Source organism: Haliotis cracherodii, unplaced genomic scaffold (assembly GCF_022045235.1).
Source record: "Haliotis cracherodii isolate W230 unplaced genomic scaffold, xgHalCrac1.p SCAF_4, whole genome shotgun sequence".
Taxonomy (NCBI): Eukaryota; Metazoa; Mollusca; class Gastropoda; order Lepetellida; family Haliotidae; genus Haliotis; species Haliotis cracherodii.
In genome coordinates, this window is record NW_027266297.1 from 51490874 (window position 1) to 51518212 (window position 27339).

Here is a 27339-nt window from a genome sequence, read left to right on the forward strand (position 1 = left end):
ACCTTTGTTGTACAAAGTAAATCATCTGTTGTTGCCAGGGAAGGTGGGGTCTGGGACAGCTCATGTGTTAGAAGATGTGGTACGTTTACTTCTCTTCCACTTTGGATGGCACTCAGCAACCTTCTGAAAATATTTCCTCCTTGCTTAAGGTATTGGTTAGAGTTGACTTCTTTGATACCTGCATGGTGTACAGTGTGGAACATGTACTGTTGGACATATTTCCTGGTATTTTGTCATGAATACTCTTAGCATTATCCGCCAATTGATTGTCAATGAACTCTGACAAAAGCTTGTCACATCGATTCATACCAGTTGATGATGTAATGTTCCTTAGATTAATCTGCAGCAATACCAAATCTGCTATAAACACATAAAGAGGCAGATACACGAATGATGATCAATGTCATGGATGCCTCCTGCAATGTATACGACCACATTGTCATTAGTACCGCTAATACATCATAAACATTGGTTTTCTGCTCAGATATAGATGGGTGCAAGTACTGCAGAGGTCCCTCTTTTCATACAAGTTGATGATGTACATCAATCTCACTCCAGATGTTGTAGCAGCTCTACCAGCATTCCATGCGGTCATGGTTGTCATACAGCAAGCCAGTTCAGTGGTTATGGCAAGAAGTCGACCTGGAACATATTTATCGCACAACTATATTTGTTACAACCAACAGAAGAAACTGGTGCCTTCAACATAAAAAAGACATTTGTCATCAAAGTGTACAATCTGGCATCCACTGCAACTAGCATTAATACACTTACAGCTGACATGTTCCACAGAGCTGGAGACCTGGAGAAACTCCCACCACACAATCTCTACTCAGATATCAGCACATTTGCATCACATGGTGTTTTGCACACAAAGGAAAGGCTGACATTCCACCGCCAGAAGAGTATACGTGGACGTCTACAGACGATGTCATAGAACCCAACCCAATGACCCAGAAACGAATGCCAGCACTGTGTCTAGAATTGCTCACCTGTAAATGCACAACAGGCAGATGCTCCTCATCCAGGTGTAGCTGCGCCAAGAACAACATGGGATGTTCCCTTGGATGCAGTTGTGCTATGTCATGCCTAAACAGAAACAACTTTCCTACTCTTCCAGAAGAGACGGACTCTGACGGTAGAGGTGGCATTATTTCACAGCCCATGACTCTGTTATGTAATTTTTAATACTTCATAATACTGCAAGTATTCTCATGTTTTTTCACTCAAATGATTAACTAGTGAAATGCTGAGTCAATAGTGCAGTATATCTACAACTTTGAGTGAAACGATGTACATTTTATTAAAATACGACTTTGGAGGTTGGTTGGTGTTGCTAGAGAAATTAGCTTTCGATATATCATTTGTTCTATTGTTGGGGATAAGATTACCACAGAAGTCAGTGAATAAGGTACATCACTGAAAAGACAATGTAAAATGCTTTCATATGATATATTACATGACCATGTTGAAGAACTATATTAGATCTTGATTTTAAAAACAGGTCAAAATGGTGGCCATCTTGAAATTAAAGATGGCCACCGTAGATGTTCACAGAAAAACTTCAAACATCATTTTTCATTTTGAGTTTACTATTGTTGTGTTTTTAAGCATTGTTGCAATAATCCCACTCATTCACTACATCAACATAATCTACCACCATATCTCAATAAGCAATTTTCTTCAAAATTGGTTTTTGGGGGGTGGGGTAACATTGTATACAATATCTTAGCCCCTATGTAATATATTTTCATTTTGTTTTCTGTATAGGATAGTACAATGGTTCAGGCATATTTTAATACCCAGTTATAGTGGTTTTATTGTCACAATTCAATGGAATTAGTGTTTTACCTACTCACAAGATTTGAATATGAAGTAAAAAAACATTATTTTTATCAATGTTTCCACTGAGAATGAGAATAACAGTTATATGAAACAAAATGCTTGCCAAATTCAGATAACCGAACACATTACCTGTAATCAAAGACATAATTTGGATAGTTGAATGACTTTATGCATTTTCCCTTCAATTTATGCAATTCCGGCCCCCTGAAAATTCCTGCACACACTTGCAATCTTACTACCCAATGAAAACTGTGAACAGATACCTCCTTTATGCAATAGAAAAGGTTTAAGGTATACAGGAAAATGTGGGAACGAAAATCTAAACTAAGCCTCTTTTCCGCTGGTGGCCAACTGACTGTTTGTGAATGTCATTTGTTCATAGCAATAAAAGCTGCAACTGGACGTCTTTATCACAACACTCTTTCAATAACTGTTTCTTTGCGATCATTATTAACATTAGGAATTAGTGAGCTAAATATAAATACTACAACAAAGTGCCATGGCACTGTAGCTCACCTGGCTATTAGTAATTAACAGTTTAAAATGTCACCGAAGACAGAAAGACACTTTAAATAAATATTCTGTCAGCATTGATATTCAACTATTTTATGTTAATACTGGGTATGAAAGTATTGACAAATACGTTACAAGTATCAAATGTAAACAATCACTTTTAATCCGCAACAATGAAGGTTATATGTAATATTGTATAACACTGTTGCAATAAAAAACAGTTCAAATTATACAGCACAAAGTTTCAACACTTTGATACCTTCTCAGGAGATGTAGTTTTCTTTTGCTGAACATTTATTTCCAACATTTAATAAAATGATAAACTTTCCATTTTTTATTTGATTTCATAGAACAAAACCCGAGAATGGTGACAAACTTCAAGATAAAGTACCAAACTATTCCAGTCTGCAATGAGAAATTAAGAGACTAGAATTTCCTCTATTTTTTGTCAAAGCACTTTCGTGTAGGAAGTTATCGAATTCTAATGTGAAGTCATATACCAAGCTTAGTGAATAAAACATTAATACTTAAAGAAAACATGAAACCGAACATTCGTGGGCACTTTCTATCTGCTGTCAGCAAAGTCCTAAGGAGCTAGCAATATGGTCACTTTGATGTGCAAAGCCATATTGTCATGCACCGCACTGTCGTGGTTGTGGTAGAACATCTATACAATTATGCAAAACAACACATAAAGCGCAACGAAAGGCTTGCATTAGGCCCATCTGTTGTTATTTCAGAATTAGTGTGTGTTTGTTTATAAACAAGAGAAAAGTTCTGTCACGAGAAAAGCCTACACTTGTGGTGTGGTCACTGGAGCAAAAATGTCGCCTGCAGAGTAAGTAGAAGCAGAGCCCAGTGAGCTCAGGGGCTATCAGCTACTGTTTACAAACATAATTCAGAACGGTTAACACACTGTCCCTGTAACTGACAACACATATGGTATGTGACATGCAAGTAGTATATGTACCTATCACATCTACAGACAGCTTACATATATATGCACTTCAATAAAAAGGCTAGGTGATGTGGTACACGAAATGTGAAGTTCTTAAGCAACAAGTAAAGTTTGTCAATAAGTATTGTGAATTTTGACAGCAACACAAGTATATGTATCTAGTAGGTATATAAGTAAGAGAGGTAACACAAGTTCAAGAAATTATAAAAGAAACAGGCACTGACAAATTATGTCATCAAACTACATATCACAATACAATGTTCAAAATAAAAGAAATGGAAATTACTGAAATTCATTTTTGGTATTTGTAAGGGTTGGTGCATGGTGTATAAAAAGTTTGTACGGATGATTGGTGGCTGTTTGTAGCCAGGTACTGCTTTGATTACATCTCAGTTAGGATCAGTAAAAGATAGATACATGTATTATGATGGCAATGTTTCTATTTCGAATATTCGAAAACCATATTTTTTCATACAGCCTACACATAGTTTAAATACATATTCAAGTTTAATTACCAATTATATGTTTTCATCTCAGAAATTAAAAACAATATATTCATATTAGTTTTCAATCTCTATAATGATGATTGTATTAACAGTGTTGTAAACCTCAAATTATTTACATTTTAGCGACTTGCAGTGTCTACATCCAGTTTGCTTTGACAATGAACAGATGATTACAACAGATAAAGCTCATTTTCAATTTTCAATGTCACAAGTTGTTGCAGTACACATTGAGCTGGACGCGACTGGTTAGACCATCACTTATATCATTTGAAAAGATCTATCGCCCTTTGGGACAAAATGATCAACCATACTGACAATGTCTGACATATGGTTATATAACTTGACCAATCTGTAACAAGGGAGTATCTAAACATCAAATATGACAAAAATCCACTGACACCCAAAGTTACCTTTCTTAAATCTAAACATTGGTGGATAACATGCCATTGTATGAGCTCTACAGAGGAATGAGGCTTCGAGCAGATGAGCTTTGATAGCAAAGATGTTTGTTTGAAATTGTTCAAAGACCTAAAACAACTGTTTATATAATTTTTAGACAGCATTGTTGATATATAAACACCTTTCTTTTCTCGTTCCTTTTGACTTAGTAGTTCATTATTTAAGTTCCTCTGAATCTTCTCCATTGATTCCACAATTTCTGGGAAGGAGGGTCGCTTCTTTGCCTCAATCTGGAACAGGGAAGACACATTACAGCAGGATAGATATCTGACATGGCTAGTATCTTGCTGCTTCAAGACCATTAAGCAACCAGGTATTTGTATTTTATGCAAAAATAGTGCCACAGCACTGCAGCACTCCTGAATATGTATGTAGTCAATGTTTCAAACGTCAACTAAGTGAGAACCTTCTCCTGCATGATCTCTAGGGCGTGGTGTCTTGGCTAACTTCCAAATAATGTCAATGTCATGCTATCTTTGATTGGGCTTGTAACTTTTGTCTTGTAGCAGGGTATATTGTTGTAGGTAGTGATTATTGTTCGCAGCAGCACCCGTAAAATGAATAGAACACTTCAGAGTTAGAGTTTAGAGTCTTTGTGTATCAACTTAAGGACAGACGACATCATACAAGTTTTACGATGTGACAATTTCTGGAAGGCTGGCTGACGAGAGGACTTCTACGACCTGCCTTGCATGTTATCTACATGCCAAGTGCAGACAGGATACCTGTCTGAAAACACTGACTTCCTGTCTGCTTCCAACACGGTTTTCTGGGTTGAAGAATGAGCACATGCCACCTACATTGGGCCTGTTGCTTATTGCTGCTGCCATATATTTGACCTGTATTACTTGTATTGCCTCTTGTGATTTGTTAACATAACTGTGTGTGTTTCAATATAATTTGTTAATTATGAATTGATCTTGTGTGGTTCTTTACTGATGTTTAGTTTTGTACATTAACACTTCAATTCAGAATTTCACTTGGTAACACTCTGTTATCAGGGTAGCTAGAGGCATGGAGCTTTCTGTAAATATGTTGAACTGCATTGGGTATCTGTTTAATCTTAATCTGGAAGTGCTTCTAACTTTGTGATTAGTCAGACTACAGACATAGGAATAACTTAGGGTTCAAAGATGAATATAGATAGATATGGGTTAGGTCAGCTGTCACCTGACTTCAGGGATGTGAAATCTCTGGGGAAATGCGGAAAATCACATTTTTTAACACAGTAGTCATCTTCCTCGTAAAAATATAATCAAAGATTTAATAAAAAATACTATCGTATTATTACCGTGTTTCCTGACAACCGTCACTGATTGTCCTGTTTTCGATCAGATCTTTCACCATCATGTATGCCTTTACTATTAATCATGACAATACTATTTTCGTCAGATCATAGATTTTCGGACATTATACGTTTTCTATCATGAATACTTGCACTACAACGTGGGGTGTGGCGTCACACAGAACTTGTCAATACTTGTGTTTAAAAGATAAAGTCTTTTATCCTATCAGTGAGCCTGTGAAGATCCGGGGTAGAATAGGTCTTCAGCAACCCATGCTTGCCGTAAAAGGTTACTATGCTTGTCGTAAGAGTTGACTAACGGGATTGGTTGGTCAGGCTCGCTGATTTGGTTGATGCATGTCATTGATCCCAATTGCGTGGATCGATGCTCATGATGTCAATCACTGGATTGTCTGGTCCAGACTCGATTATTTATATATATATAGCTGGAATATTGCTGAGTGTGGCGTTAAACAACAAACAAACCAACAAGCAAATCCTATAAGTGAATGAGATCTTTTACAGTTGTTCATGTGATTAGCAAGAAAACTATGAATATTTCTTCAGCCTCTGAAAACCCATAACACGGGGATACATGTATATGTTTTATTAATGTCTTATGTTTGCAATGTTGTTTTGTTTTTTTTCAACAAAAGGTACAAGGTAATTTTTTTTCAATCTGCTTCAACATGGGGAAAGGGTCAGACATTGCACGCTTGTGACAGTTGTCCTTGTGTCTGGGGGATGTGAGGTGAAGTTTATGGCAGTACTGCTCCCAGACCCTGTGGGTAGCCTTGTGCACGGAAGCTATGCCTGATTTTTAAAAAGTACTGATTTTACTTTGAAGTTTTACTGCATCCGCCATCTTCATTCATTTGACTTGACTTTTGCAATTGATATATTAAATTTCTTGGTGTGAATGTTGTCCAAGCTAATCAAATGTTTAAATTGTTTAGAGTTTCCCTATTTTGGGGCAAAACCTGATCATATCTCTGTGACTTAGTAAAGTCAAACGTTTCATGTTTCTGTTGGGAAAGTTTTGGGGCTTCAGGAAAAGGTTGGGATGGGGTCAGTTCTGTTTTGTCCCCATGAAGAACCTGGTTAGAATTGCTCTTCACCAACCCATTGCTAAACATAATAGGATACTAACAGGATTGGATGGTCAGGATCGGATTGGTTGATGCAGTTCATCATATCCCAATTTCGTAGAATGAAGCTCATGATCAGTGGATAGTCTGATGCCGATTTAAAGTGCTAGCTCACTGAGATACCATGCCGCAGTTTCACATAAATATCCCTCTCAGACACAGTATACTGACTATGAGCCAGCCCGTCCTTGTTTTAGCCCCTTAATTCCGAGCGCCAGACAGGGTAACAACAAGTACCATCTTTTAACGTTTTTGGTATGACATGGCCAGGGATTGAACCCCGGACCTGCTGCTCTACCACTAGACCACAGAGGTGGTCAACAAACAAACAAACAAACAAACAAAGACTTCAGTTTTGAATGTAATAGAAACAGCTTTCCCGTAGTGACATTCTTTCCTCTCCGAATTTGATACATGCATTTTACCAGAGTAGAACACAGCTGTAAGCTACAGAACACAACTAAACTACAGGAGAACACAACTAAACTACAGGAAAACACAACAGTAAACTACAGGAGAACACAACTATTAACTACAGGAGAACACTACTAAACTACAGGAGAACACAACTAAACTACAGGAGAACACAACAGTAAACTACAGGAGAACACAACAGTAAACTACAGGAGAACACAACAGTGAACTACAGGAGAACACAACTATTAACTACAGGAGAACACAACAGTAAACTACAGGAGAACACAACTATTAACTACAGGAGAACACAACTATTACCTACAGGAGAACACTACTATTAACTACAGGAGAACACTACTATTAACTACAGGAGAACACAACTATTAACTACAGGAGGACACAACTGTAAACTACAGGAGGACACAACTATTAACTACAGGAGGACACATCTGTAAACTACAGGAGGACACAACTATTAACTACAGGAGGACACAACTGTAAACTACAGGAGGACACAACTGTAAACTACAGGAGGACACAACTATTAACTACAGGAGGACACAACTATTAACTACAGGAGGACACAACTGTAAACTACAGGAGGACACAACTGTAAACTACAGGAGGACACAACTATTAACTACAGGAGGACACTACTAAACTACTGGAGGACACAACTATTAACTACAGGAGGACACAACTATTAACTACAGGAGGACACAACTATTAACTACAGGAGGACACAACTGTAAACTACAGGAGGACACAACTATTAACTACAGGAGGACAAAACTGTAAACTACAGGAGAACACAACAGTTAACTACAGGAGGACAAAACTATTATCTACAGGAGGACACAACTGTAAACTACAGGAGGACACAACTTTTAACTACAGGAGGACACAACTATTAACTACAGGAGGACACAACTGTAAACTACAGGAGGACACAACTATTAACTACAGGAGGACACAACTGTAAACTACAGGACACAACTGTAAACTACAGAAGGACACAACTGTAAACTACAGGAGGACACAACTATTAACTACAGGAGGACACAACTGTAAACTACAGGAGGACACAACTGTAAACTACAGGAGGACACAACTGTAAACTACAGGAGGACACAACTGTAAACTACAGGAGAACACAACTGTAAACTACAGGAGGACACAACTATTAACTACAGGAGGACACAACTGTAAACTACAGGAGGACACAACTATTAACTACAGGAGGACACAACTATTAACTACAGGAGGACACAACTATTAACTACAGGAGGACACAATTGTAAACTACAGGAGGACACAACTATTAACTACAGGAGGACACAACTGTAAACTACAGGAGGACACAACTATTAACTACAGGAGGACACAACTGTAAACTACAGGAGGACACAACTATTAACTACAGGAGGACACAACTGTAAACTACAGGAGGACACAACTGTAAACTACAGGATGGGAGGACTACCTGGCAGCACTTGAAGGCAAACTGTAGGAAGTCCAGAGGGCAGTAGACAACCTTCTCACTGAATGCAACATAGTCCACTCCAAAGTTCTGGAAAGAAAACAATTTCAATTTATGAATAATTTGTTTCTTTTTCTATTGTTAGTACATGTTTTCTAGCTGGCATCTAGCTCCTCAAGATCAATGATTATTAAAACATGTGCAAGATGTGATGTTAAGTTCTTAATCATGTGGGACAGTGAGCACATGCAAGGTTCGTACTACTTGTCTTAAAGGGGAATAACTCTGCATACCTTAGTGCGTGGAAGGTTGTCCGGATCGGAGTCTATACGTGCAGTAATCTCACACAGGATAATACCATAAGAAAATACATCAGCCTGAAATTAGAACATAACATAGCATATTGTTGTATTCCTAATAATTTCATTATCACTACAACTATAGATATACATATATATATGCATACAATACAAAAAACTCAAACACTGCAAACAATGACAAACAGCATCATCACCTTTACTTTGAGTGATCATGAATCTTAACCAAATAGATGTTACACATCCATAAAACTTGAAGTATATCTGAATATATTACCCATCATTATGACATCATTACATGCATATCTGTGAAAACATGTTACAAAGCATTTTACCCTTTCATTGTAATAGAGACCATTAAGAGCCTCAGGCGCCATCCAAAAAGGGGAACCCACCACCGGTAGTCGTTGGTTATCATTCCTGAAAGAACACACACTATATGTCACTTTTAAAAGACACAAAAATGCTAATCCCTCCCTCACCATACATTTGATCTGTTTAACACATGATCTAGCACACCTCTGCGTCTCCTACTGTACATCAACGCGTCTGTCTCACACTTCATGTCACACCCCTGTCTGTGTCTCCTACTGTACATCAACGCGTCTGTCTCACACTTCAAGTCACGCCCCTGTCTGTGTCTCCTACTGTACATCAACGCGTCTGTCTCACACTTCAAGTCACGCCCCTGTCTGTGTCTCCTACTGTACATCAACGCGTCTGGCTCACACTTCAAGTCACGCCCCTGTCTGTGTCTCCTACTGTACATCAACGCATCTGTCTCACACTTCAAGTCACGCCCCTGTCTGTTTCTCCTACTGTACATCAACGCGTCTGTCTCAAACTTCAAGTCACGCCCCTGTCTGTGTCTCCTACTGTACATCAACTCGTCTGTCTCACACTTCAAGTCACGCTCCTGTCTGTGTCTCCTACTGTACATCAACGCATCTGTCTCACACTTCAAGTCACGCCCCTGTCTGTGCCTCCTACTGTACATCAACGCGTCTGTCTCACACTTCAAGTCACGCCCCTGTCTGTGTATTCTACTGTACATCAACGCATCTGTCTCACACTTCAAGTCACGCCCCTGTCTGTGTTTCCTACTGTACATCAACGCGTCTGTCTCACACTTCAAGTCACGCCCCTGTCTGTGTCTCCTACTGTACATCAACGCGTCTGTCTCACACTTCAAGTCACACCCCTGTCTGTGTCTCCTACTGTACATCAATGCGTCTGTCTCACACTTCAAGTCACGCCCCTGTTAGTGTCTCCTACTGTACATCAACGCGTCTGTCTCACACTTCATGTCACACCCGTGTCTGTGTCTCCTACTGTACATCAACGCGTCTGTCTCACACTTCAAGTCACGCCCCTGTCTGTGTCTCCTACTGTACATCAACGCGTCTGTCTCACACTTCATGTCACGCCCCTGTCTGTGTCTCCTACTGTACATCAACGCGTCTGTCTCACACTTCATGTCACGCCCCTGTCTGTGCCTCCTACTGTACATCAACGCGTCTGTCTCACACTTCATGTCACACCCGTGTCTGTGTCTCCTACTGTACATCAACGCGTCTGTCTCACACTTCAAGTCACGCCCCTGTCTGTGTCTCCTACTGTACATCAACGCGTCTGGCTCACACTTCATGTCACGCCCCTGTCTGTGTCTCCTACTGTACATCAACGCGTCTGTCTCACACTTCAAGTCACGCCCCTGTCTGTGTTTCCTACTGTACATCAACGCGTCTGTCTCACACTTCAAGTCACGCCCCTGTCTGTGTCTCCTACTATACATCAACGCGTCTGTCTCACACTTCAAGTCACGCTCCTGTCTGTGTCTCCTACTGTACATCAACGCGTCTGTCTCACACTTCAAGTCACGCCCCTGTCTGTGTCTCCTACTGTACATCAACACGTCTGTCTCACACTTCAAGTCACGCCCCTGTCTGTGTCTCCTACTGTACATCAACGCGTCTGTCTCACACTTCAAGTCACACCCCTGTCTGTGTCTCCTACTGTACATCAATGCGTCTGTCTCACACTTCAAGTCACGCCCCTGTTAGTGTCTCCTACTGTACATCAATGCGTCTGTCTCACACTGTATGTCAGACCCCTGTTTGTGTCTCACACTTCATGTCACACCCCTGTCTGTGTTTCCTACTGTACATCAACGCGTCTGTCTCACACTGTATGTCACACCCCTGTCTGTGTCTCCTACTGTACATCAATGCGTCTGGCTCACACTTCATGTCACACCCCTGTCTGTGTCTCCTACTGTACATCAACGCGTCTGTCTCACACTTCAAGTCACGCCCCTGTCTGTGTCTCCTACTGTACATCAACGCGTCTGTCTCACACTTCAAGTCACGCTCCTGTCTGTGTCTCCTACTGTACATCAACGCGTCTGTCTCACACTTCATGTCACGCCCCTGTCTGTGTCTCCTACTGTACATCAACGCGTCTGTCTCACACTTCATGTCACGCCCCTGTCTGTGCCTCCTACTGTACATCAACGCGTCTGTCTCACACTTCATGTCACACCCGTGTCTGTGTCTCCTACTGTACATCAACGCGTCTGTCTCACACTTCAAGTCACACCCCTGTCTGTGTCTCCTACTGTACATCAACGCGTCTGTCTCACACTTCAAGTCACGCCCCTGTCTGTGTCTCCTACTGTACATCAACGCGTCTGGCTCACACTTCATGTCACGCCCCTGTCTGTGTCTCCTACTGTACATCAACGCATCTGTCTCACACTTCAAGTCACGCCCCTGTCTGTGTTTCCTACTGTACATCAACGCGTCTGTCTCACACTTCAAGTCACACCCCTGTCTGTGTCTCCTACTATACATCAACGCGTCTGTCTCACACTTCAAGTCACGCTCCTGTCTGTGTCTCCTACTGTACATCAACGCGTCTGTCTCACACTTCAAGTCACGCCCCTGTCTGTGTCTCCTACTGTACATCAACTCGTCTGTCTCACACTGTATGTCAGACCCCTGTCTGTGTCTCCTACTGTACATCAACGCGTCTGTCTCACACTTCAAGTCACGCCCCTGTCTGTGTCTCACACTTCATGTTACACCCCTGTCTGTGTCTCCTACTGTACATCAACACGTCTGTCTCACACTTCAAGTCAGGCCCCTGTCTGTGCCTCCTACTGTACATCAACGCGTCTGTCTCACACTTCATGTCACACCCGTGTCTGTGTCTCCTACTGTACATCAACGCGTCTGTCTCACACTTCAAGTCACGCCCCTGTCTGTGTCTCCTACTGTACATCAACGCGTCTGTCTCACACTTCAAGTCACGCTCCTGTCTGTGTCTCCTACTGTACATCAACGCATCTGTCTCACACTTCATGTCACACCCCTGTTTGTGTCTCACACTTCATGTCACACCCCTGTCTGTGTCTCCTACTGTACATCAACACGTCTGTCTCACACTGTATGTCAGACCCCTGTGTGTGTCTCACACTGTATATCAGACCCCTGTGTGTCTCACACTTCATGTCACACTACTGTGTGTGCCTCACACTGTATATCAGACCCCCGTTTGTGTCTCACACTTCATGTCACACCCCTGTGTGTCTCACACTGTATGTCAGACCCCTGTGTGTATCTCACACTTCATGTCACACCCTTGTGTGTGCTTCATTGTATGTCACACCCCTGTCCTGTCTCACACTTCATGTCACCCCCCTGTGTGTGTCTCACACTGTATGTCAACCCCTGTGTGTGTCTCACACTTCATGTCACCCCTGTGTGTCTCACACTGTATGTCACACCCCTGTGTCTCACACTGTATGTCACACCCCTGTGTGTGTCTCACACTGTATGTCACACCCGTGTCTCACACAGTATGTCACACCCCTGTCTGTGTTTCACACTGTATGTCACACCCGTCTGTGTCTCAGTGTATGTCACACCCCTGTGTGTGTCTCACACAGTATGTCACACCCCTGTCTGTGTTTCACACTGTATGTCACACCTGTCTGTGTCTCAGTGTATGTCACACCCCTGTGTGTGTCTCACACAGTATGTCACACCCGTCTGTGTTTCACACTGTATGTCACACCCCTGTGTATCTCACATTGTATGTCACACCCCTGTCTGTCTCACAGTGTATGTCACACCCCTGTGTGTGTCTCAGTGTATGTCACACCCCTGTCTGTATCTCTGTGTATGTCACACCCCTGTCTGTGTCTAAGTGTATGTCACACCCCTGTGTGTGTCTCAGTGTATGTCACACCCCTGTGTGTGTCTCACATTGTATGTCACACCCCTGTCTGTGTCTCAGTGTATGTCACACCCCTGTGTGTCTCACATTGTATGTCACACCCATGTGTGTAGCTCACAGTGTATGTCACACCCCTGTATATCTCAGTGTATGTCACACCCCTGTCTGTATCTCAGTGTATGTCACACCCCTGTGTATCTCAGTGTATGCCACACCCCTGTGTGTCTCACATTGTATGTCACACCCCTGTGTGTGTCTCAGTGTATGTCACACCCCTGTGTGTCTCACAGTGTATGTCACACCCCTGTGTGTGTCTCAGTGTATGTCACACCCTGTGTGTCTCACAGTGTATGTCACACCCCTGTGTGTGTCTCAGTGTATGTCACACCCCTGTGTGTCTCACAGTGTATGTCACACCCCTGTGTGTGTCTCAGTGTATGCCACACCCCTGTGTGTCTCACAGTGTATGTCACACCCCTGTGTGTGTCTCAGTGTATGTCACACCCCTGTCTGTATCTCTGTGTATGTCACACCCCTGTGTGTGTCTCAGTGTATGTCACACCCCTGTGTGTGTCTCAGTGTATGTCACACCCCTGTGTGTGTCTCACATTGTATGTCACACCCCTGTGTGTGTCTCAGTGTATGTCACACCCCTGTGTGTGTCTCAGTGTATGTCACACCCCTGTGTGTGTCTCAGTGTATGTCACACCCCTGTGTGTGTCTCAGTGTATGTCACACCCCTGTGTGTGTCTCACATTGTATGTCACACCCCTGTCTGTGTCTCAGTGTATGTCACACCCCTGTGTGTGTCTCACATTGTATGTCACACCCCTGTGTGTGTCTCAGTGTATGTCACACCCCTGTGTGTGTCTCACATTGTATGTCACACCCCTGTCTGTGTCTCAGTGTATGTCACACCCCTGTGTGTCTCACATTGTATGTCACACCCCTGTCTGTGTCTCAGTGTATGTCGCACCCCTGTCTGTGTCTCAGTGTATGTCATAACAAATTACTAGGGTCCGCCAGATTAAGAAAACATGTATACGCTCAAAATGGCTCTCGGGTGAGACTAAGACAACATTTAATTATCTTTTTAACTCCATCAAATGATAATATTGTATTCCTTGATATAATGTTCCAACCATTACACAAACACAATCTGACAAAAAAAGATAATTGAACAGTGTTGATATTTTACAGAAACAAGTGATGACTCAAAATATCAAGGAATTGTGGTATCCCAAAAGACATTCGCATAAAAAACTTGATACATATGAGTCTGGATATGGCAATGCATATGCTCATGTTGTAGGGGTCATTGGCATTTTTAAAACATAAACTCACTACTGTAGCATCTGTACAGACAGGTAAAGGTCTGCCAAGGTTGGCACTAATGACTTTGAGAGAAAATGTTACAATTTGCATGTACACTTTCCCTTTAATCGGATGCTCAGGCTCACTGACCTGGTTGATGCATATCATCGCATCTCAATTAAGTAGATCAATGCTCATGGTGGCAATCACTGAAGTATCTGGTTTAGACTTGATTATTTACAGACCTCCATCATATAGCTGGAATATTGCTGAGTGAGGCATTAAACAACAAACAAACAAATAAACCATGCAAGGCAAGGAAGGTCTACCTACAGTGGGTCTGGGATCTTGATGGATAAACCAAAGTCAGCAATCAGCGCTGTGTAGCGGCCATTATCATGTTTCCGCAACAGGACGTTCTGTGTCATCACATAAACAAAAGCCATGTATATCAAGAAAATACAGATTTCTTTCAAAACAACTTCCCAGTTGAATGCTGCAACTTAAAGCTAGTGGTCAACAGCTAACCAAGGAAATTGTCCTCAGGCAAGCAAATACCTTATTTCCACATCATTATTACTGTACAGTAACATATATGAATCCTCGATTCATTTAATGATCTTAGCATACAGTTTCAATAAATCAACAATTCTATTCACTTACTATAAGAAGGCCTCGATTTCAAACAACCTCCAAACACTATCTTTATCTTATTTCCTGAATATTCTCTGAAGTTTGACCTTGATAGTTTATCAAATCAAAATGATAACTCTTGCTCAAATGGTATTCTTTTCTAGGCAAGATATACAACACAATCAGATAAGCTTGGCTAGTCTATTGACCAAAAGGTGAGCAGTTGGGTAAACGATACAATTGCCCATGCTTTGGGGGTCAGGTGAAGTTACCTTGGAGGTGAGATCCCTGTGGAAGAAGCCCCGTGAGTGGAGATAGTCGACACCTCGTGCCATGTCCAGCGCCAGGCTGATCCGCTGAGTCCACGGCAGCTCCTCCTCCCACTTCGCCAACAGCTGCTCCAAGTTCCCACCATTGATGAACTGAAACGTTGATAACACTCATCACTGCTCATACTGTACATATCTTGTAGGAAAACAAACAACATTGATCCAAAAAGCCTCATTTTTCAACATGATACAATTCAATGATACAATGTGGTCTCCATGGTAGTGACAAACACAGGAAAATGCATTTGGGAAATATTTCCTTAGGAACGGATTTAAATGGTGGCGAATACACAAGATTCAATGAGAAACAATCCAAAATACGTCTAGGCATTAAGAGGAATATAGAGCCAAAAATGTGGGCCAATCTTGAAAATCTGAACAGGTGTCCAGTTGCCATCTACAATGTGTACCAGTCTATACGACCCTTTGATTATTGTGGTATAGATAACCCCTGTTACATTGCAACAAACACAATAAATATTGTCCTATCTGATATGACAGAACATACAGATTGCCAGTTTAGGGTATCCCTCCATCGATGCCCCACATGTCTCGTGCCACTGAATGAAATGACAGTCTCTGCATCATGAGTGAATACAGTTTGCAGTTCCCATTCATGGTGGGAATATCACCATAAATATCAACACAGTTGAAGGGACTACACCTCCTTCGCAACTACAGGCAGACATTGAGTCAGACAGCAGTCAAGAATTTTGCTACTTTCACGCTGTTGACATTCACCAGTTGAGTTCCCTCGCTATGACGGTCGTGTGACATATTGGCATCAGCAGCCGCTGTGTTGTAGACTGTTCCAGTACTGAATGAAACTGTGATTGCTGATCATCACATGTTCATAATTTTTCCTTGAGATTCACAATAATCAAAATGTGTTCAAGGCGTTGGCACAATATGATAATAGTACACTGTAGTGAGACAGGGAGGAATGCGACCATGACTTTTCCTAACTCTTGCAGTATATAAATACCGTATTCGACATAATAAGCGCCCAGGGCGCTCTCAAAATTAGAAATAGGGGGCTCTTATTAGAATATATATTTTTGAGTTCAGAGAGCGTAAATTTCGTGGTTTATGCTGAAATGTTCATAAACGACAGATATATTTTTCCAGAATTTAATTGCCCATAATTAAGGGCGCATATAACAAATGTATTATGCACGAATAAATAGCCTTGTGTACATTCATCAATCAGAAGGGGTGCTAATTGGAATTGTTCACTAGCCAGTATATTAGCAAATATCGCCGTGGGCGCTTATTAGAGCGGGGCGCTTAATACGTCAAATACGGTACATGGTTTGCAAAGAAAATTCAGTTAGTAAAAACATGAAAAATACATCTTAAACTTTGATTATTTTAAGAATGATATTATGATTATATGATACAGATGTCATAAAGATATTATTTTCCTGGAACCAAGTCAATTACATCTGATGATCCAGTTCAACGTACCAACATGGTAGCTACATGGCTTGACTCAATCAGCATTTCCTTACATGTCTTTAGGTAAGCAAATAGTTGGAAGCATTCCCTTGTATTATTGTGTGTGATGCAATGCACCCAGCCCTGCCCAGCTCTGCCATGTTATAGTAAAGAAGACTGCTGCTGAGACCACACACACCACGCTCGCTATGACCTGCATCCAGGATATTTAGTTCTGCTGAAGGTGTTTGTTAAACATCATTACATGTCTGCCATTCCAATGGCAATGTCATGGCATTAACAGTCATATGCGGGACAAACATGGGCTGGTAAGTTTATTGAATAGCTATTGGTCTCCTACAATAAAATCTGAAAAGAAGACACTGCAGCCTCCATACTTGGGCCTTGTTTGAACATCTGTTTGTAAAAACAGCAAATTCACATAAATCACCCAGAAGAGGCTGCACTCTTCCTGTGGTTCGTCTTGAACCACACAGCTGATCACGAGATCATTTACAGAACAGTCTTTCTGGGTACAGTATGAGCCAAGTGTGAGCCAAGAGTCCGTCTGCGTCGAGTATCATGATCTGCTGTCTGGGTACAGAGTGAGCCGAGAGTCTGTCTGCATCAGGGGTCATCATGATCAGCTGTCTGGGTACAGTGTGAGCCAAGAGTCCATCTGCGTCGAGTATCATGATCAGCTGTCTGGGTACAGAGTGAGCCGAGTGTCTGTCTGCATCAGGGGTCATCATGATCAGCTGTCTGGGTACAGAGTGAGCCGAGTGTCTGTCTGCATCAGGGGTCATCATGATCAGCTGTCTGGGTACAGAGTGAGCTGATGGTCTGTCTGCATCAGGGGTCATCATGATCAGCTGTCTGGGTACAGAGTGAGCCGAGTGTCTGTCTGCATCAGGGGTCATCATGATCAGCTGTCTGGGTACAGAGTGAGCCAAGAGTCCGTCTGCGTCGAGTATCATGATCAGCTGTCTGGGTACAGAGTGAGCCGAGTGTCTGTCTGCGTCGAGTATCATGATCAGCTGTCTGGGTACAGAGTGAGCCGAGTGTCTGTCTGCGTCGAGTATCATGATCAGCTGTCTGGGTACAGAGTGAGCCGAGTGTCTGTCTGCATCAGGGGTCATCATGATCAGCTGTCTGGGTACAGAGTGAGCCGAGTGTCTGTCTGCATCAGGGGTCATCATGATCAGCTGTCTGGGTACAGAGTGAGCCGAGTGTCTGTCTGCATCAGGGGTCATCATGATCAGCTGTCTGGGTACAGAGTGAGCCGAGTGTCTGTCTGCATCAGGGGTCATCATGATCAGCTGTCTGGGTACAGAGTGAGCCGAGTGTCTGTCTGCATCAGGGGTCATCATGATCAGCTGTCTGGGTACAGAGTGAGCTGATGGTCTGTCTGCATCAGGGGTCATCATGATCAGCTGTCTGGGTACAGAGTGAGCCGAGTGTCTGTCTGCATCAGGGGTCATCATGATCAGCTGTCTGGGTACAGAGTGAGCCAAGAGTCCGTCTGCGTCGAGTATCATGATCAGCTGTCTGGGTACAGAGTGAGCCGAGTGTCTGTCTGCGTCGAGTATCATGATCAGCTGTCTGGGTACAGAGTGAGCCGAGTGTCTGTCTGCGTCGAGTATCATGATCAGCTGTCTGGGTACAGAGTGAGCCGAGTGTCTGTCTGCATCAGGGGTCATCATGATCAGCTGTCTGGGTACAGAGTGAGCCGAGTGTCTGTCTGCATCAGGGGTCATCATGATCAGCTGTCTGGGTACAGAGTGAGCCGAGTGTCTGTCTGCATCAGGGGTCATCATGATCAGCTGTCTGGGTACAGAGTGAGCCGAGTGTCTGTCTGCATCAGGGGTCATCATGATCAGCTGTCTGGGTACAGAGTGAGCTGAGTGTCTGTCTGCATCAGGGGTCATCATGATCAGCTGTCTGGGTACAGAGTGAGCTGAGTGTCTGTCTGCATCAGGGGTCATCATGATCAGCTGTCTGGGTACAGAGTGAGCTGAGTGTCTGTCTGCATCAGGGGTTATCATGATCAGCTGTCTGGGTACAGAGTGAGCCGAGTGTCTGTCTGCATCAGGGGTCATCATGATCAGCTGTCTGGGTACAGAATGAGCTGAGTGTCTGTCTGCATCAGGGGTCATCATGATCAGCTGTCTGGGTACAGAGTGAGCCGAGTGTCTGTCTGCATCAGGGGTCATCATGATCAAAAGTCAGGGTACAGAGTGAGCTGAGTCAAGTTAAGCAAGCTGTGTCCTGTGTACAACTGGATGTGGTATTGGACCTAGCACAGTCAAGTGAGCACTTCCTGCAGTCTGTCTGCTGTCTCACCCATCATGTGCAGTGGGAAGTCAACAACTTACATACAGGAACAAGCACTCTCTATATATACAACCCATATAGTGTATCATATACACTACACATAAATCTTCCATGATGAGAAAAAGGGAAGTTGTTCTCCTGAATGAAAATACTTACAACACACAAGCATGAAATACTCACATGCCTGCAAATGATTGTTCTACTGAACATTGCTGAGTGTAAGACTTGCCACCTGTGTAATACTACAATGATACATAGTTTCATGAAAATGCATTGGTATAGGGGTGGTTCTGAATACAAAAACCATCTTTGCTCAATATATTGTTTTGAGATATCTCAACTGAGATATCCATCTGCAACTGAGACTAAGTAAAAATGGTTTCCAAATGAAATATGATGTTTTCAATTCATTAGTAGCAAAAGATACAACTAGTTCAATATGTGAGGAGATTCCTGAAGACATTCTGCATGATACTACAGAAATCTTATCCTCTAAATGAGATGAAGTAATAATTATTTTAATGTAAATAGAAAAAAACATAAACATGATAAAAGTATTTTTGTTTTCTGTTGACCACTTGATTGCAAAGTGTGGAAATACAAATGGTTTACAAGTTATGCCCTGGAAATGAAGACTTTATTGACTTGAACATAAGCCAAATTTGTTGCCTTGGAAGGATAATTTTCCATAAAATTCAAAAATTCCGGAATAGCAAGAGGCACCAGTTCCGTACATGCCTTATGTATGTATACATGAGTTTCATGAAAGAATAATTGTAGCCCCCAAAATGTCAATTAGGGGGTAGTCAGAGATATTGTAGAGATGTGTTATGGCACTTTCTGTAATGTATTGGATCTAAACTTGAAGCCAATTCCTCAGTCATGATCAAATCTACATGTACTATAGCTCTATACTGAAACTACAGGATGTCTTTATCCATTCTGTCATGACAAACTAAATGTGTACTCTTTGGCGTAGGTGAAGAAAATGAGAATGAAGTGATGTTGGCAATTAGTGAATCCATAATAATCCCTCAGAACAACATAAGTCACAGTATATACTCAAACAACATACTTTCTCATACAGATGTGAGGAGGCATTGAATGTGTGCAGCACAGCTACAGCATAACCAAACCTCAAGTGGGCACCCCTAAAGGAAAACCCCTTGTTCTAAACCAACACAAATTTTATCAAAGATTATATCACAATACCCATTGTGATGCAACAGATGTGGTGTCAGTCAGAGATTTCAAGTTCTCTCTTGTGTCTGAAAAATATAATACACTCCCCAAATCTATTTTTACCACATAATTTTAGTTTACATACGTTTGGTAACCTACACTTGTTCACATCACTATTTGAACAATAATCAAGATTAACTTGTCATGACAAAATTTCAGTTTATTGTTGACATCAGTTTGTGGTAATGCTACCTCCTCTACATACTAGAGTAATACTTGTCAACATCAATTACAATCTTAGAACTATTAGGCTCTGTACCTCATCAGAATGTCATAAGAATATTTGCAAAATATTTTTACATTTGAGTAAACAAGATGTAACACTATCAGTAAACATGCCAAGTTGGCAAAGCTACTTTTACAAGGAATGAGGAAGGACCCAGTATATCAGAGGCAGAAGAATGAAGTACATTAACAAAGCAATACCAATCAATTCACCAGTTACTTCACACATAATGATAGGGATTGCCTTGGCCCTAAAGCAAATAAAAAGATTTTCTTCTACATCTGGTCAAATAAAGAGTCCTAGATGACAGTCAGGTTCAGTCTTACATGCACGTCTGCTGCAATATCAACAGTGACGTACCAACCAACACCTGTTTATCTCAAGCTGCTTTTTGTGAGGCCCACATCAAGGTAAGGCTTAATATTCCATGACCTTCATCCCCATCAGATTACGTAGGTGAGTAATGTATACCTCATTGTCCAGAAGTTGTCCTTCTAACCCTAACTCCTGGCCCAGCTTCCACTCCCATCAATATCCAGCCTCGTTTCCAGACATACATTATTAAAGACATTTTCATTTTGTTTCTTCCCAGAATTGAGGAATGAAGGATGATAGGGGCAGAGAAATTATGAATATATTCCTGAAACGTATACAGTTCTAACAATGCTGAATTAGTAGTAGAACATCTGTGATAAAGACAGCAGTTAACTGACGGGCGGTGGTATGCTGTAAATATATTTACTTTGCTGTTGAGGTTATTCCTCTGGCTGGCATTCTGTGTAGGTGTGAGCAGGAGGAGAAGGCAGGTACAGCTGCTGATACAAGCACTTGGAACACCTGACTTGCTTCCTCATCGCACACTACAAACCCCTACTACCAACTGGGTCAGCATGACCACGTGGCTCTACTGATGGAGCAGCCTCCACATTCTGTAGCAAGTGGTGCACAGTCAGGTATATTTAGAAAGCTAACAATCAACATCAGTGACAAAATGTTTCTGTGCACTCAGAGAAATGATCTCATAATGATTTTTGTTTTATGAACATGAAATTTATGACAGACAAAATGACAGATTGATAATATTTTCTCAATTGTATGACCTTGTTGTACTGAAGTGTAGTTAGTAGTCTATCAAATATTTGCTTGTCAGCCATTTTATGTTGGGAGGAGGTGCCTATACCAATTACAGCTTTCAAAAGTAGTATGTCAGCAACAACAGAGACAAAACATATACATTTTAAGACACCCCTTGTTTGAGATACTTCACAAACCCTGCAAGCCCAGTCTGCAACACATTGGTCGTTGGGATCAAACTAAGAGTGTGCATTGTGTGGCACTAAAGAGGTCCAGGTATATATTGGACTATTTCCAGAGGTTCACAATATGTGTAGATAGATGATACTACACAGAGGGGACACACAATCAGCTGTTTCAATTCAAGACAAAGCATATAGTCTGCTTTCATATCATTTTTTAACATTACCATATCCTTTATTATATACTTCAGTGTGAAAGACTGAGGTTTCTGAAGTTGAGAAAAGTGATATTTTCATTGCAGAGAACATAACACCTGATATTTCACTGGAGGGAACATGACACTTGACGGAACTATTGTCATACAAGAGTTACATCCCCTTAAATTGTCCCCTAAAAGAGTCAAGCCCGTACACAGATGGTTGATGTCCTTTTTACGTTAGTTCCACATTGACAAGGGAAAATAATGACGGATAGTCATTTATGGAGTCAATGTCACTTCTTGGGACGGAGGAGAGAGAGAGAGGAGGTTTTATTATATACTTCAGTGTGAAAGACTGAGTTTTCTAAGTTGAGAAAAGTGATATTTTCATTGCAGTGAACATAACACCTGATATTTCACTGCAGTGAACATAACACGTTGACGGAACTATGTTGGCCTACACGAGACAGCTCGTACACAAACTGTTGATTTACGTCAGTTTAACGTTGACAAGTCATATTATGACAGATGGTCATTTATGTAGTTAATACCGATTCTTACCGTTTGTTATTTTGTTGAAAATGATCTGTATTAAACTGTGAATTTCTCTTCTGATTTGTCAGTCGATACTTTACGTTTCGCAAAGCGCCATTTTGTTACTTGAATTGCGTGTATTCTTTCGTTTCGAACAACCGTCTCATTGATTTAAAATTTATTTTTTGATGAAGTTGATTTTGTATATAATCATATCCAAATGTATACTAAAGAATTTTAGTGACATCAAATATTTTTGGTTACTTTTGTTTATATTTTTTAAGATTTAGCAAAGACGGAACTACATTTTTAGTCTTTCTGCACTGTAATAACTGTATGTACATTGAAGGTATGTTGTAAAGAGACCATGTGCTCTTCAGGGCTCAAGATAATTTTTCAGTATCAGGAGTACGTACTCCTTTTTTTTTTTTCAATATAGGAGTACTGGCAAAACTGAAGAGTACACTCAGAGTACTGAATGCAATTAAATGGATTAACCTTGTATTTCATTTTAGATATGCACCACAGCATTGTCACTCTCGTTTAAATAAGTCAATAAATAATGAATAATACATTCTTTCGTTTACATGTATGTCTGTTGTATTATGCGCACCCCACTCTAAGGTATTCAGTATCTTTTTTTGGAGAAAAAAACCGAGTATTATGAGCTGAATCTTTTTACATTGAATCCCTTCAGCAAAGAAGGGTAAATAAAACGCACACACGTTGAGACGCCCTACGTGAATACCGTATTCGTGCGTGCGTGATTCCCATGCACCCTTTAGAGTTGAGTTGATTGGTTCAACTGTGTCATATGGCCCTGTGACGCAGGGGTAGCATTATGCAGATGGCTGTTTCAATGAATGCTCGTTCCACCCATGACGAACAGGTCTGGTTGTTGATGAAATATAGTGATAGCTAAATAGACAGATTTTTTATTCATGCACCGATTGTCTTTAAATGTAATATCCACTTATGTATGACTGTTTAATAATCTCATACCAACTTTGACATGAGTAGGTCCGATAGTTTTTCAGATATTGTAGTAAACGTCGTAACTTAAATTACCTTCCAGATTATAGGTGCAGCTGATCGCTATTGCTGGATATTTTTTATGTATGGAACAATATAACCAGTCACCGTCAAGCCTCCTGCGCTTGTACCGACATGATTTCGCCGAAATTAATGTAAACAATATTGAAATAAAATTTTAATAAAAATAAAATGGGTTACAAACATAAGTCCAGATAAACAATGAACACATTTTGTAACCAGACAGTGTTATTACATGATTAACTTGCGTATTTCAGTACCGATTTCTTGTCATGGTATTTCCGGTGTTATGTGCTCACAGTAATATCTTTGCTTTGGGGATGTGTATTATGCGCACCCCCTTTACACAACAGTGTTTTCTGGAAAACATGCACACTATTCTCAATAAAATATGCTGCTTGAAATCAAGGATATATTTTTTTTAAATACATCCATACATGAATGTTAGACCGTACATGTATTCTGCGATGCGTATCTGATACGTTTTCTAAATTATCCCCCACCGTATCGTGCATATTTCCATCTTATCTGGAGCCCTGCTACTTTCTACTGTTACTTTTTCTGTCCCATGTGTTTTCTTAATATTTTGTGAAAAGACTTAGATTCTACAGATTGAAAAAACACAACACCTAAAAAAGTAGCATGATCACGCAAAGCCCTTTGGGATGAAGCATCACAAGAAATGAGCCTTTTTGCTTTCATTAATATTGGCTAAGAGATGCAGATTCTGTTTATTTAACTATTGAATCAAATGCTATAATCCACAATCGTATTACAGAGAACACTGGAGACTAAAGTACATAGCGTGGTTCCTACCTCAGTCAGTGCATGCAGCTGGCCTTCATGAACACACACACCCAGAAACCTGCAACACACAACATACAAACTACAAGTTTCAATGGCAGAATTGTTTTGTATGTCGGAAATACCAAGCAATTGATGATGACAAATTCTGCCAAGTCTTTGCTTGAATACAAGGACTGATTTATGACGAAGAGGTTAGCAGTGACAAAGCAAAGACATTACTGCTGGCATGTAACAGAAGAAAAAGCATGTCAACAAGATCTGTACCGAAGTACGCTAGCTAGTCATGCTAATACACAATCTGGTTATTTTACTAAAAAAAATCATTCAATATTGTTACATCAGTGAACTGTTGTGATATAGAGTGTTGAATGACATGCAGATCACACCAACTATTTACAGCAACCATGATGAAGTTACTTACAGATACCATGAAACGAACCTCCATTGTCTGAGAATGAATTAATATATATCTAGTACAGGAGTACCTTTAGAATACAGTACCGCAACTCCTTGTGAGGACGATCTCTGTCATAGGTCACATGTCTCAAAGACAAGCAACAAGTTTTTGTGAGAATCCGTTGGACGTGAACTTGCGACCTTTGGATTGTTAGCCCGACAGCTAACCGACTGAGCCACGTCCACACGTTGAAATTAAGTTCAAATTTACCTAGTCATGCCCACAATATTATAGAACTGGACAAAAAGGGTCGAATAGGTGACAGACACTTCCAAAGGTTACGGGTAGGCATGGTGTCTCTTGACTTTAGTCTACGGACACTTACGAATGATCCCGATGCCATTTGGCACACTCGTCCCATTCCGTAATCTACAAGATACCGAGTGTCGAGGAATGATCTGATATGGTGCGAACTGAAAACAGCTCCAGGTGTCAGACGTCAGACATCAAACTCGGGAGTATGCATGGATGACATGGTATTTAATAATATGTCATGTGGATTTTGTGACAGAAAGGTGTGGTAAGGAACACTGTAAAATGATGTGGATAAGAGTAAGGAACAAGGGAGGCATGAGCATGGCTAGTGACGACACAACGGTGAGATCACTTTTGAATCAGTACTGAAAAAATGTAGCCAGTGAAAGTGTCTTGTGTGAATGTTCCAGGACAGTTTCCAGTAACCAAACTTTTCAACACAAAACCATTTCATCCTTTTCATTTGACGTTTTTGTGTGAAGAATATAAGGAACCGCTATAGAATCTATAATAGCCAATAAGCAGGTACCTGACCCTAATGATCGTAAAGGGGATCCAAGGGCTAAGGATAGAGTTCGGATAATCTCATAGCCTCTAAACGGGTACCTTACCCTAATGATCGTAAAGGGGTGATTGATCGTAAAGGGGATCCAAGGGCTAAGGATAGAGTTCGGATAATCTCATAGCCTCTAAACGGGTACCTAACCCTAATGATTGTAAAGGGTAGATTGATCGTAAAGGGGATCCAAGGGCTAAGGATAGAGTTTGGATAATCTCATAGCCTCTAAACGGGTACCTTACCCTAATGATCGTAAAGGGGTGATTGCTCGTAAAGGGATCCAAGGGCTAAGGATAGAGTTCGGATAATCTCAAAGCCTCTAAATGGGTACCTAACCCTAATGATCGTAAAGGGGTGATTGATCGTAAAGGGATCCAAGGGCTAAGGATAGAGTTCGGATAATCTCATAGCCTCTAAACGGGTACCTAACCCTAATGATTGTAAAGGGGTGATTGATCGTAAAGGGATCCAAGGGCTAAGGATAGAGTTCGGATAATCTCATAGCCTCTAAACGGGTACCTAACCCTAATGATCGTAAAGGGGTGATTGATCGTAAAGGGATCCAAGGGCTAAGGATAGAGTTCGGATAATCTCATAGCCTCTAAACGGGTACCTAACCCTAATGATCGTAAAGGGGTGATTGATCGTAAAGGGATCCAAGGGCTAAGGATAGAGTTTGGATAATCTCATAGCCTCTAAACGGGTACCTCACCCTAATGATTGTAAAGGGGTGATTGATCGTAAAGGGGATCCAAGGGCTAAGGATAGAGTTCGGGGTAACCTACCCTAACGCTGGTGACAATTGGATGTGTTCAGGGCCAATAGAATATCCCTAATAAACTGCATTCTTGTGCATAATAATGAAAATTAATGAACCAAAACAATAACATATGTATATTAGTTCTCATTTGAAACAATTTAGCCAATTGAATTACCAGAAAAACGAAACAAAAAATGTATAAAAAATAAAGTGCTTTGGTAAACTAGCGCTTGCTATAAAATGTGCCACCGCAGGCTACTTTTAGTAAACAAATATTCAAAACTCTCAACACCACTGGGCGTATTCAATGACATTGCGTGTAGGGATGATAGATCACTGGGAGGAGCTTATGCACACTCGATGACAATCTCATTAAAATCAGATCTTAGTTTTCGCTACAGCTAACCAAAGATCTGAGGACATCCCATTACACAGGACCCATTAAACTCCATGTACCCCTTGTGATCCTGCTACAACTTATAGTATACTGACTCTGAGCTGAACAGTTCTTGTTTTAATAACCCGTTAATGCTGAGCACACCAGGCAAGATAACAAAAAGTATTATCTTTTAGTGTGTGTGTGTGTGTGTGTGTGTGTGTGTGTCTGTGTGTGTGTGTGTGAGAGAGAGAAAAGCCAGGATGAATAAAATAGGTGGGTGCGAGATGGCATTTCACTCCTGTAGTTCATACATAGTAGTGTTGTCACAATTCACCAATACATTGGTGCATTGAAATATTCTCAGGTATGCAATGCACACTTACACATATGAATTCAT

At 41.2% G+C, this 27339-nt stretch overlaps 1 protein-coding gene across 1 annotated transcript in view; it reads right to left on the minus strand.

Annotated features, from left to right (window-relative positions):
* Positions 1–27339, minus strand: part of LOC139480467 (dual specificity testis-specific protein kinase 2-like) — a 59666-nt gene that overhangs the window by 10233 nt on the left and 22094 nt on the right. Inside the window, exons 3-9 of the mRNA XM_071263551.1 lie at positions 24542–24590; positions 15387–15536; positions 14815–14900; positions 9264–9348; positions 8905–8988; positions 8615–8701; positions 4403–4511 (exon numbers count right to left, since the gene is read on the minus strand). Of these exons, the coding sequence (XP_071119652.1) occupies positions 4403–4511; positions 8615–8701; positions 8905–8988; positions 9264–9348; positions 14815–14900; positions 15387–15536; positions 24542–24590 (650 nt within the window). The remainder of the gene's footprint in view (positions 1–4402; positions 4512–8614; positions 8702–8904; positions 8989–9263; positions 9349–14814; positions 14901–15386; positions 15537–24541; positions 24591–27339) is intronic.